General features: G+C 45.8%; 1 protein-coding gene across 1 annotated transcript; it reads right to left on the bottom strand.

Annotated features, from left to right (window-relative positions):
- Nucleotides 1-2401: 2401 nt before the first annotated feature.
- On the bottom strand, nt 2402-7710 carry RDH14 (retinol dehydrogenase 14). Its single transcript, XM_075750559.1, has 2 exons — nt 7307-7710; nt 2402-3954 (listed from the first exon to the last, which is right to left on the bottom strand). The coding sequence occupies exons 1-2, from the start codon at nt 7670-7672 to the stop codon at nt 3337-3339; spliced, it is 984 nt and encodes a 327-aa protein (XP_075606674.1). The 5' UTR covers nt 7673-7710; the 3' UTR covers nt 2402-3336.
- Nucleotides 7711-13876: the final 6166 nt, after the last annotated feature.

The raw sequence follows: 13876 nt of genomic DNA, 5'->3' as shown, positions 1-13876 counted from the left end.
AATACTCCATTAAGAATATCACTGTCCTACTCTGGAACGAGGGCTGTAATTTAGTAATGATCGCAGGAATGCAATCCCTTTCTGACAATGGCTCTTATTTCTGCCGTGTTTCAAAAGAAAATAAAAGCAAGCACCTGATAGAAGTCTGAAGCATTACATATTACACAGCCATATTACACGGCTGGTAATTCTTATTCCATATCTCTTATTTCAATACAAATCCACCTTGGCTGTTTTGAAGACTAGTGCATGTGCCATATTGGTCATTCAGTCCGAAAAATTTTATATTCCTCTGCTCTCCACAGTTTCAGTGCAGTTCTTCACTACAGTATTTTCAGACTAGCCATCTTCTCCATTTTCCACCTTTGCACCCAAGGCTTTTTTTGCAAGAGGTATACACGTGTTTCAGCAGTGAAACCATACAGTAGTGTTCCTTTAGTATTGCTACAGTAGTGCTGAAAACACAAATCTGAGTTTTGCTCAGCTTCTCTGTATCTCTTTACAGAGAAGTTCATGATAATAAACTTTTAATTCTTTAGCTAGTTGTTTAAAGGTGCAGTGTGCAGCTATTTACAAGAATTTAGAATGAAAATGTGAAATGCACTCAAAGAGTTGAGGTCACAGCTCGATGTTCAAGTGGAGATCAATGACGAGTGGTGTTCCTCAGGGGCCAGTACTGGGACCGGCACTGTTTAACATCTTTGTCGGTGACATGGACGATGGGATCGAGTGCACCCTCAGCAAGTTTTCCGGTGACACCAAGCTGTGTGGTGTGGTCAACATGCTGGAGGGAAGGGATGCCATCCAGAGGGACCTTGACAGGCTGGAGAGGTGGGCCCATGTGAACCTCATGAAATTCAACAAGGCCAAACACAAGGTCCTGCACACGGGTCAGGGCAACGCCAAGCACAACTACAGCCTGGGCAGAGAATGGAACAAGAACAGCCCTGAGGAGAAGGACTTCAGGGTGTTGGTTGATTAAAAGCTCAACGTGAGCTGGCAGACTGCGCTTGCAGCCCAGAAAGCCAACCGTGTCCTGGGCTGCATCAAAAACAGCGTGGCCAGCAGGTCAAGGGAGGTGATTCTGCCCCTCTGCTCTGGTGAGACCCCACCTGGAGTACTGCGTCCAGTTCTGGGGGCCCCAGTACAAGAAGGACATGGACATGTTGAAGCAAGTCCAGAAAAGGGCCATGAAGATGATCAGAGGGCTGGAGCACCTCTCCTATGAAGACAGGCTGAGAGAGTTGGGGTTGTTCAGCCTGGAGAAGAGAAGGCTCCAGAAGACCTTATAGCAGCCTTCCAGTACATGAAGGGGGCCACCGGCAAGCTGGAGAGGGACTGTTAACAAGGGCATCGAGTGATAGGACAAGGGATAATGGCCTTAAGCCGAAGGAGGGTAGACTTAGATATTAGGAAGAAATTCTCTACTGTAAACAGTGATTCCTTACTGGAACAGGTTTCCCAGAGAAGCTGTGGATGCCCCATCCCTGGAAGTGTTCAAGGCCAGGTTGGATGGGGCTTTGGGCAACCTGGTCTAGAGCAGAGTGTCCTTGCCCATGGCAGCAGGGGTGGAACTGGATGATCTTTAAGGTCCCTTCCAACCCAAACAATTCTATGATTCTGTGATTCTAGGAAATACAACACTGAAGATCGAAGCAGAATCTTCTCTAAGCATGTTACACAGCTGCCTCTGGCATTACTTAGAGAACTTTATTTAACACAGAGTATGCTTTGACAACATGCCCATCTCTACACCTTGCCTTACAGTGAGCAGCGAAAAGCTCAACATGTTACAAAAACTTGCCCCATTTCATAGCTTGCCTTGTGATTTTCTGGAATGCCACCTACCACTCCCACCCAAGTCACTTGCCCAGAGCACAATCTTGCAGGAGAAGGGTAAGGATAGATCAGGTCCACTCCACTGTGCAAAAGTTAAAAATATGCTGAGAGTCTGAGTAAACCAGAGAAAGAATCTCAAAAATTTGGTTAGTTTCTACGTGAAGTGCAGAACTGATACGTATTGCTAAGTAGGTAATAAGGATCTACTAAATACATCATTTATTATTGATACTCCTTCCCTTGAGCAATATTTATTGATAGATCACTCTAAATCATTCTTCCATATTTATTCTATGTATTTTAACTGTTAGAACATTTTACTAATGTAGAGCAAAACACAAAGTCATAAATGTCAATATGAAAACATTAGCTATATGAATTAAAAATAGTAAATCAGTATAGCTTTGTGTAATACCCATGTATTTATTTGGAGCCCATTTTATTTCTACCAACCCTACACGACAGGCTCCCTCAACCAATACAGGTGAATCTTCTGCTTTGAAACTGTGTTAAGACTGCCAGTTTCTGATATATCTACCACAGTGAAAGAATGAATGCTAAGTCTTTTTTTAAAAGATTTTTATTAAATATTCAGTAAGCTCTATTAGACAGATTTATCTAATCTCATTACTGAGTTAAAAGTGCCATCAGTCAAGCCAAACATGCTGAAAAGCATATTCTCTTCGGTCTAATCCACGTGAGGTCTTGTGAACTTGGTATGCACACAATTTGTGACATGCAAAGCTCTATCAAGACCATAATACATCTGTCAACTACGTTTTTAATGAAACTCAATGTCTGCATATCAAGAAACCACAAGTTCAGCACACATGAATATAAAAATACAGCTTGCACAATCAAGTGTATAGACTCATTGAATAGCAGTGACATCACTAAACAAAGTTGACTTTGTGCTTCACAGCTAAACTGTATACGGCTCAACAGTTTGGTGCACTGAATCATTGGGGCTGACAACAAGTCTTTGAACGGCACCCAGAGGCCCAAATGATTACAGTGTGAGATATCTGTAAAACTGTTTATTCTGTTTTGTCATTGTGATGGCTCAAAAAAGACAACAATCCTATCATTATTATTATTAGAACACATTTTCAGAACCTTTTTACAGGAGAAGTGTTTTACCATCAGTACCCTGCATTGTCCAGCCCAACTACAAGTAGTGGAACATGACAAATATGCATATATATTGCAAAACACAGTTTTAATTTTTATTTTTGAAACATGAGTTTCCACGCAGATTTCACCAGAAATTATATTCACACCCTCAAACTCTATTTCAGATTTTTTTAAATGTCTCTATTAAATAATCAAGATTGTCCTTTATTTCAAAACAGAGCTCCAGCATAAATCACTCCTCTCTCTAATACTTATCGAGCAAAGTAATCTGTATTCCTACAGCACTTAAAGAATTGCACTGTTGCAAATATGTATTACATAGTTATCTGCTTTTTTTTTTTTTTTGCAGATACACCTTGGCACTTATTTCAATAGACCAACCATCACTTCACTGATATCCCACAACTTTCTTGCAACCAAGTCATCCATGGCTTTGGGCAGGAGTTCCTCCTCTTTGCAGTCCCCAAAATGTTTTCCTGACACACCTTCAACATCAGGAGAAGAGGCCAAATAAATAGAAGTCTGGGCTCCTTCCAGAGGTGTTTTGAAGAAAGCCCATGACACCAGGTTGAAGAGGGGTTTTGCCAGCAAAGGAATATTCACATATCTGCCTAGATTTGTTCTGACAATCCCAGGATGAAGTGAATTGACAGTGACTCCTGTTCCTTCTAACCGACGGGCTAGCTCCCTTGCAAACAATATGTTAGCCAGTTTACTCCGACTGTAACAAAAGCTTTTATTGTAACTTATTTCACTGTTCAAATCTTCAAAGTTGATCTCTCCATATTTGTAAAGCTTTGAGGATACTACCACAATCCTGCTTGGAGCAGAATTTTTGAGGAGGCCCAGAAGAAGGTTGGTGAGCAAGAAGTGACCCAAGTGGTTTACACCAAATTGCATCTCAAAACCATCCTCTGTCTTCATGTACGGACACTGAAAGATCCCTGCATTATTTATCAGAACATCCAGCCTCGGCTCTTCCTTTAAATAGGAAAGAAAAAAATAATTCCATTTTAGAAGTCATGCAAAACATACTATTATGCTTAGTATTTCTCATTAGCCATTGTTAGAAATAAATAATTTCATTCCTAGTTTTGTGAATTGTAACTCACTAATATTCTCTTAAAGCACTGCTGAAAAAAACTCGTAAGTTGAACTACCACAAAACTGAGGACTTGACCCCAGCAGGATGCAGGTACATGAGAGTAAGTCTGCATCTACTTTTAACGCAGGCAGAGAACACAATCGCCTGCTTCTCCAGGAGCATCTTTTCTATAGCAATTCAGTGAGAATTTACCTTTGTGATGCGGTTCGTTTTTCCCTAGAAAGTAACCTGCTTATTGCACTGCAAAAGCACACACATTAATTTATGGCAAACCTCAGCCATAGGCAAGGGGTCTGCTGTGCAAAAGACATGCAAACATGGAACAAAAAGTGTTAGCTCAAAGAACTAACCTCAGGGTTAAAGACAAACTTTTATATTGTAGACCCACCACCTCACTGGGGTGATGCAATGAAAAACTTTGCAAAACAACGTTCTCATGTTTGAACACTATCTTATTTTAAAATCACTACATGTCATTGTGCTGCTTGGTGAGAACTATGGAGCAGAATGCATCACAGAAAAGTAACATTCATGTTTCATACAATTTGAGTCAAACAGGTCTACCCAAGAACTAAGGTGTGTCTATGGGACTGAGGCTTGAAATACACGATGGCATGTTTGTACACGCTATTTGATGAATCAGTATTCTGGTACAGGTCAGTAGAAAACAAAGACTCAAGGATGCCTGTTACACTCCACAGAATCAGGAAACATAAGTAATTAAGAGAGAGGGTGGTAGGATAATTTAAATTTATGTATAATACATCATGCACCTCATGCTCCAGCATCCACTTAAAGAGGCCTCCAATTTACCCAAAAGAGTAACTTTTTCAAAAAATACAGATTAAAGCTGCCTAAATAAGCTCTGAATTCAACACTTTCACCCACCTCTGACAAAAGGCTGTGAAAGTATCACAGTAAATTTATACTTGCATGAATCAGAAGCAAATGTATTCACTTTATAGAAAAAGCAGGATGAGTTTTCTTTGCTGCTAATTCTTTAAACCCAATGCAGAGACTGGAAGGCAAGCTGAGATCGTTTTGATGATACAAATAGAGAACCTCAAAATGAATTTTGTACCATTTGCCTTTTATTTGACTGTCATCAACAGCAACAATACAGAGAGCAAAACCCTAATCTGCACTTGGCATTCAGTTAATGATGCTGGCATTTGATCACACAAAACACCAAGTACTTCCATCTCAGACTGATTTCCGCAGGACTTGAGGTTGCTCAGTGTCTCATATAGTTGGGTCGCTGAGGCATGATGCAAACAGCATCAAATTCACTTCTCCTCTTCACCCAAAGGGAACATAACGGTTACTATGACTAAACAAGGATAGGACTGAAGAAGTACTCATTGTAGATCTGCTCATTGAAGTGATACTTCTTTCTTCTTACAGGAAAAACATTACTTTAGAAACTTTCTGTAGCATCTGACTGCAGGATTTATTTTGCCAGACTTAACACTTCAAGAAGCAAGACCTCCACTTGTGCTGTTTTTTTGAGACTCCTAAATTTAATAATCTAGAGTAATGTGACCAGTGCCAAGCAGGCAGCTGCGACCAAATGCAACAGAGAGCACAAAACATTGCTTTGATGGGCAATGCTATTCCTTGTAGCTTCTGAGCTTGGCTCCATTTATCCATGGAGCCCTTCAATATCTCTCTTATTTTTTGCAGTGAGGCTAAGGAATGAAAGATGTAATCACCTTCAGTTCTGGAAAGGAAAAATCCCGCAAATTGAGTCAGGCAGTGGGAGTGCATTGTTTCCCCATCCCGCCGATACTTAAGTCATCTTCATCTCATACATAGAGCATCAAAAGAACCCCACAAACAAATGGCTCCAAAAAGGAGACACAGGTTAGAGAAGGTAACATGAATGTGGGTGGGACAGCTCTTGAAAATACTACTTGAACTCACATCCCCTGTCATTCAGCTGCTTTTGGAATTATTTTGAAAATGAAAGTTAGAATGCAGGTGTCAGCAGCACTCTGCAGATAAACACACTCCTTTTCTCTACCCATTTCTCACTCAAAGTCACTTGTACTGGCTTTACCAATGAACTGAAGCTAATAAATTTACATTTGGTGGTATTTTACACTATAAAAGATGTAATTTTTACAAGTTAGGCAGTATGTTTCTTTTCTGCTGTTTATTCTGCATATCATTTTGTATATTCATATCTTCCCAGGACACACAAGCAAGATTAGAGCTTATCACTGATTTGTATGTATGAACGTACATAACCAAACTGAGCCCCACTAGAGAACTTAAAACTTGACTTTTTCCACACATTTAAGTTTTAGAGAAGCTATTTGAAAATTAATGCAATAAAGTCCCTGTTTTTTTCCCACTCACAACAGCATCAAAGCATCTTTCAAGTACTTAACAAGCAGTTCTCTGAGCAGCAGCAAAATGTATCAAGCCTGGCTTCCCACGACTTTGTGTCTCATGGCTTGTGATGCTAGATGTGGTGAGATGAGAGTCCCCACTGATGCTTTTCACGGGAATGGAGTAATTCCTCCCACAATGCCTCTGTCTGCTCTGTGGTGTCTAATAACACAGCAGAACTCATCTAGTGGCATTTCTGTCAGGATAATCAACTGGATTTCCTGGTTTTCAGGAAAGCTGCAGAAACTTTATATATTCAAAACCATCTGTCTACTAAACTCAGCTAGCACTGGTCAAGAGATTCAAAACGGGGGGGTGTCAGTCTGGGGAGGAGGCAGAAGGATGGCTGGAGCTGGGAGCAGTGCGCTCACGTAGTTTACTTCTTTGGCTGAGACCAGGCTGAGCTGCAACGCTACAATAACAAAGGCAGGTTACTGTCGAGTCAAAAGGAGGGAAAAGGCGGCAAATAATTTATCTCATACAGAAACAAGTGTTTCCTTTTCAGAACAGCAAGTCCAAACTAGTAAGAAATCTGTGCTTCGAGATGCTGATTTAAAATCATGGCCAATTTCCTTCTACCCTCCCTCCAAAGGCTGCGGTGAACTCGCAACACCCCGCACCCCCAAAGCGGAGTGCCAGCAGGAGGAACGAGCCCTGAAAACACGGAGGCCCGAGGACGCGGCCACCACCGCGCCGCTAGCACCCAGCTCGCCCACCCCGCGTCCTCTCACGGGGAGCCCGGGCCCTCAGCGGCTGGCCGACGCCGCCCTGTAGCTGCCGGTACCCCCCCGCGGGAGCCCCGGCGGGCCGAGCCCCGCAGCCGTCCGGCCGTACCTGGAGGACGCGGTGGCAGAAGGCGCGGACGGAGCGGAGCGAGGCCAGGTCCAGCTCACGGACCACCAGCTCGCCGCCGCCCTCGCCCTCCGCCCGCTCGCCCAGCTCGGCCCGGATCTCGCGGGCCGCCCGCTCGGCCCGCGCCCGGTCGCGGCAGCCCATGATGACGCGGGCCCGCATCCGCAGCAGCTCGGCCGCCGCCGCCCGGCCCAGCCCGCTGTTGGCCCCGGTGATGATCACCGTCTTGCCCCGCATGGAGGCCCCGGCCCCGGCCCCGGCCTGGGCCCGGGCCGCGCCCCGCAGCCAGCGCCAGGCGGCCAGGAGGAGCCCTCCGCCCAGCGCCAATGCCGTCGCCGCCGCGGCCATCCCGCTGGGCCGAGCGGCGCTCCGCCCGAAGGGACGCGTCCCCGCCTCGCCGGGCGGCCGGCCCCAGGGTGCGTTGGCATTGGCCCGGCGGCCGCCGGGCATTGTGGGGAGTGTAGTCCGCGCCGCCCGCGGAGGAGGCGGGGTCCCGGCGCCCGGGGGGCCGTCCCCGAAAGGTGCTTAATGAGCTTAGGGCCCAATTGAAACGTCCACCAGCACCTCGCTGGCCTTCCCGGCCCCAGCGTGGTCCCGAGGGCAACCCAACCGCGGGTCACGGTCAGAGTTACCTCTGCAAGGCTGCTGCTTCCTTCCTGGCTCAAAAGCAAAAGGCAGCAGGCTGTCCCTCTGTCTGTCCAAAGGCCCTTTTGCTAAAAGCAATGTCCCCGCTCGTAAATTAACTGTACGAATTAACGAACCGGTGCAGAATAGCCTCTTAAACCTCCAGTTGTCCAAGCTGGTTCTCGGTTTTCGTCCCGAGCTGACTCCTGCCACGTATCCTGGGCATCGTCCAGTGGAGAGCTAGCTGGCCTGGGCCAAAACCAGACCAAGGACTGTTCTAACAGTTGCGGAATTAGGAGACAATGATGATAATTTAATGACCTAGAGACGGTCGAGTTCTAGGGCCCAAGAGTGTTTCCCAGTAGCATTTAATTGCTAGCAGAGATTTTACCAAAATGTTGTAGTGACATTTATCAGTCTCACAGAGGTGACTCCATCACAGGGAAAACAGACATTAAGGGCACCTATAATATTTCATTACCAGTCTTTGGGTCTCATGGCAGATCAAATGCTTCTGGAAAAGCCACGTTCAATTCTGTCTGCCTTGGGTCTTCAGCCTGAGACAGAGCTGCTGGAGCAGTAGCTGAGGCGGTGCCAGGACAGGAATGCCCAGGACAGGAATGCAACTTCTGCGCTGTTACACTGCAGCAGCAGCCTGTGGCAGTTTTGGCCCAAGGCTGGGACCTGGTTACGGCTCTCCCACAGCTCGTGAGCTCCCGCTAGGCAGTTTGGAAGCAGCCATCATGTTTGGGAGAGTTATCATGCACATGGACTTTTCCACGCCATCCGGCCTTTGTGCCGATGAAATGTTCTGGGAAAGTTTAGTGTAAGTGGAGCAAGAGAGTATATCAGAGTGGTGTGCTGAGACCTCCCACATGCTGCCTTCAAGACTGGATATCTTTCGTAGGTATTTCAACAGGTTCTGTGGCTCTGGATCAAGTTGGATTGTGTGTTTGAGCATAGCAGAGATGTTAGTACAAGGCCAAGCATGTCTTGATAACCTACCTGCATGTTGCAAGCAGAAGTGATGGAGTGTGGGAGCGTTACAAAAGTCATTATGGTGGTGTCTGCTCTGATAGCTACTCTAGAGTCTGAACATACCAGTGAACTGACAGTCAGCCCTGCTGAACACTTGCCTCTGGGACCAACTTCAGCTAAGTAATATTAGCTTAGACATAGCCTGTTTGAAGTAACCAAATTTAGTGGACTTCAGGACTGAGGGGATCTGTCCCATCACAGTCTGGTAGACGGGAGGCTGCTTGCAGAACATGTGCGTACATCCACTCACTCACCTCACAACTGGAGGGTCAGGGAGTGATCAGCAGAACCTGCTCACCCTTTAACAGCCCCATGTGGCCAGTGCGAAAGTCTATGGAGAGTGGAGACTGACAGTAGACTATCATGGCCTGAATGAAGTCACACGACCCATGAGTGCTTCTGTGCCAGGCGTGCTAGAACTTCAATATGAACTGGAGTCAAAGGCAGCCAAGTGGTACACCACAAATGATACCATGAATGCATTTTTCTCAATCCCTTTGGTGGCAGAGTGCAGGCCACAGTTTGCTTTCCCTTGGAGGGGCATCCAGTACTCCTGGAACTGACTGCCCTGAGGGTGGAAACACAGCACCACCATTTGTCATGGACTGATCCAGACTGCACTGGAAAAGGGTGAAGCTCCAGAACAGCTGTGATACATTGATGACATCATCGTGTGGGGCAACGCAGCAGCAGTTGTTTTCGAGAAAGGGAAGAAAATAGTCAAAATCCTTCTGAAAGCCATTTTGCCATAAACCAAAGTAAGGTCAAGGAACCTGCACAGGAGATCCAGTTTTTAGGAATAAAATGGCAAGATGGGCATCATCAGACCCCAGTGGATGTGATCAACAAAATAACAGCTACATCTCCACCAACTAGCAAAAAGGAAACACAAACTTTCTTAGGTGTTGTGGGTTTCTGGAGAATGCACATTCCGAATTACAGTCTGATTGTAAACCCTCTCTGTGAAGTGACCTGGAAGAAGAACGATTTTAAATGCAGCCCTGAGCAATGACAAGCTTTTGAACAAATTAAACAGGAAATTATCCATGCCCTAGCCCTTGGGCCAGTCCAGGCAGGGCAAGATGGAAAGCATGTTCTACACCGCAGCTGGGGAGAATGGCCCTACCTGGAGTCTCTGGCAGAAAGCACCAGGGGAGACTCAAGGTCGACCCCTGGGGTTTTTGGGGTCGGGGATACAGAGGATCCGAGGCCTGCTACGCTCTGACAGAAGAGGAGATATTGGCAGCCTATGAAGGGGCTTGAGCTACTTCAGAAGTGATTGATACTGAAGCACAGCTCCTCCTGGCACCCCGACTGCTGGTGCTGGGCTGGATGTTCAAAGGGAGGGTCCCCTCTACACATCATGCAACTGATGCTACATGGAGTAAGTGGGTCACGCTGATCACACAGTGGGCTCATATAGGAAACCCCAGTCACCCAGGAATTCTGGAAGTGATCATGGACTGGCCAGAAGGCAAAGATTTCAGAATATCGCCAGAGGAGGAGGAGATGCGCACTGAAGAGGCCCCAGTGTATAATAAACTGCCAGAAAATGAGAGGCAGTACGCCCTGTTCACTGGTGGGTGCTGTTGCATTGTGGGAAAGCATCCGAGGTGGAAGGCTGCTGTAAGGAGTCCTACGCAATGAGTCACAGAAGCTGCTGAAAGACAAGGTGAACTGAGTAAGTCTGCAGAGGTGAAAGCCATCCAGCTGGCTTTAGACATTGCTGAAAGAGAGAAGTGGCCGATGCTCTACCTCTATACTGACTCATGGATGGTGGCCAATGCCCTGTGGGGGTGGTTACAGCAGTGGGAGCGGAGCAACTGGCAGCGCAGGGGCAAACCCATCTGGGCTGCCCCAGTGGGACAAGATATTGCTGTCCGGCTAGAGAAGCTGGTTGTAAAAGTACGTCATGTAGATGCCCACGTACCCAAGAGTCGGGCCACTGAGGAACATCAAAACAACCAGCAGGTGGATCAGGCTGCTAAGATTGAAGTGACTCAGGTGGATCTGGACTGGAAACATAAGGGTGAACTATGTATAGCTTGATGGTCCCATGACACCTCAGGCCATCAAGGAAGAGATGCAACATATAGATGGGCTCATGATTGAGGGGTGGACTTGACCACGGACGCTATCACACAGGTCACCTATGAATGCGAAACACGCTCTGCAATCAAGCAAGCCAAGTGGTTAAAGCCTCTGTGGTATGGAGGACAATGGCTGAAATATACATATGGGGATGCTGGCAGATTGATGACATCACACTCCTACAAACCTGCCAAGGCAAGAGCCACAGGAGGGGAGTGATAGAGCGGTTTGGTGGGCACCTGGTGCCTAGCGAAGTTCAACCCACCACAGCAACTGATAATATTTTTCAATAGGGGGAATAGAGAAGAGTCCTACGGTTCTGCACTGCCCTATCAGCCTGTTTATAACACTGTAAGACAGACTCATGAAAAAGAAACTGTCATCCCAGCTGAAACCTGGAAGAGAATTAATGATAACACAGATCAAATTCTGTGCTGAAACACAGCCTTGTCAGGCAAAGCCGGTCCTTGTCCCTTTAGCTTCTAGGTTCATGCACCACATCACAGGGAAGAGTCCAGGTAAGACAAAATGGGAATGTCTCCTACTGCTACCAATTCCCATGGATGAAAGCATTGGAAATAAGATCCTGAAGGTGACTTGACTTTTTTTTATTATTTTATAGCATAATTAATACAAAGCTGCCATTGCCTTGGTCTCTGTTTGGGTGCCAAGGACAGTGGTGGGTTGACTTTGGCTGGACACCAAGTGCCCACCAAGCCACTCTACCACTCCCCTCCTCAGCAGAACCAGGAGGGGAGAAAATAAGATGAAAAAAACTCATGGGTCAAGATAAAGGCAGTTGAATAAAGCAAAAACAAAAGTCGTGCATGGAAGCAAAGGAAAACAAAAAATTTATTCTCTATTTCCCATCAGCAGGCAATGTCCGGCCACTTCCCAGGAAGCAGGGCTTCAGTATGCGGTGGTTGCCCAAAAAGACAAACGTCATAATAACGATTTCCCTCCCTTCCTCCTCCTTTCTTAGCTTTTATTGCTGAGCAGACGTCATACGGTATGGAATGTCCCTTTGGTCAGTGTGGGTCAGCTGTCCTGGCTGTGTCCCCTCCCAAGATCTTGCCCACCCCCAGCCTACTGCTGAGGGGGGATGCTGGAGAGACAGCCGTGGTGTGTGCCAGCTCTGCTCAGCAGTAGCCAAAACCCTGGTGTGTTACCAACACCTTGCTGGCTACCGGTACACAGCACAGCGCTGTGAGAGGCTGCTGTGGGGAAAGGTAACTCCAGCTCAGCTACACCCAATAAAGTTGTTGTAAGTGTGACTGGCTTAGGGTTATGAGGTGCTAGGGCATAAATTCATGGCATCCTCGTGAGCATGAGAAGCAAGGAGTTTGTTTTTTTGTTTTGTGGACTAGAATGCTATTAAGAGACAATTCTCGCCTGTGTCTACAAAAATAGAAACCCCTCTCAGCTCGCATCCCATTTCAGGGAATTTTGTTGAAAATCTGTGCCTTGGAGCTGAAAACAATAATGTTCAAAAACTACTTGGCAAGCCCAAGTCTCGCCAAACATCCAGATTAGTCTAGAAGGGCACTTGCATGAACAAATGAGACTTCACTCACCCAACGTGCTGCCAGATGGATATGTGGAGAAGCAGTCATCAAACCTGCAACACTTGCCGCGCAATTAAGAGGCAGTGTATAATCTGAACAAACAGCTAAGGGAATTTTGCTCAACTGACTTAGCAGAAGTGATTGTGGACCTTAACATCAACTTCTGGACTTTAATGTCAATTTGAATTCTATGACTAAGAAAGCTACTATGTACATTTAACATGTGAACTCTTCATTTGTCTTCACACACGCCTTAGTGCTGCCATCAGGAATGACACTGCAAGAGGTAGTACTTTGTCCCTGTGTGTACAGATGAAAAAAAAAAATGCAAGAACTGGAAGCTTCTAACTAACAGTAGGTTTCATTTTTGCTGTAGGTGGATGGTTGATTGGAAATGAAGGTAAACATAATAGACCAGCTGATTCAGTTTCCAGTTTATTCACTGATTTACATGCTTACCCTGTCAGGCATGAGACACTCACCTTCAGAGTCCCACAGGGATCAAGGATCCCATTAGCTCTTTTCAGTATCTAACCTAAATTTCTATGTACGATGACAGTCAAGTGCCAGCAATCTTTGCACAACATATATCCTTTATATTTTTCTCCACCCAACATCTATAGTTCTAACAAGCACATGAATGAAAAATGGCCCATCCATGTTCTGCTTCAACAAGGCAGCCCGGTGTTCCTGAAATTTGCAGCCATGCTTTTGTGAAAAAGGTACACACACAATTTATATCCCACAGCTAAGGAATATTTTTGGATTCCTTGCTGATTCAGAGCTCTCACATAAAAACATCTGCTAATAACATTTTTTAGAATCTCCATTTGGTGAGGTAACTCTATCCCATCCTGGCAGACATTGACCAGGCCTCAGTTACTCATGTCTTCCTCACCTCCTGGCTGGGCTGGGAAATGTGATACATTTTAGGCACAAAGCCTTTAGCACTTATGAAATTCCAAGTACACCAGAACTCTGTAGTGCATCCCATCAACAAGACATGCTGGTGTGAACACATAAAAACTTTCTAATGGTCTCTGTTCGAGTTTCATGCAGGATCAAGGCTTTTCCCTTTGTTTTCAAAGAACTTTGTGGCTTGGACCCAGAACATTTAAAAGATTGCCTGTGTTTCTGGGAGGGAAATCACAATTAATGCAATGAAGCTTTCTGCAATAACAGGACAGTTCATCCGGACAGAAGAGTCCAAACTTTCTCTGAGGCTAACGTGAGA

Source organism: Balearica regulorum, chromosome 3 (assembly GCF_011004875.1).
Source record: "Balearica regulorum gibbericeps isolate bBalReg1 chromosome 3, bBalReg1.pri, whole genome shotgun sequence".
NCBI classification, from domain to species: domain Eukaryota; kingdom Metazoa; phylum Chordata; class Aves; order Gruiformes; family Gruidae; genus Balearica; species Balearica regulorum.
Note: the sequence above shows the minus strand (reverse complement) of the source record. Positions and strands in the feature narration are given on the sequence as shown.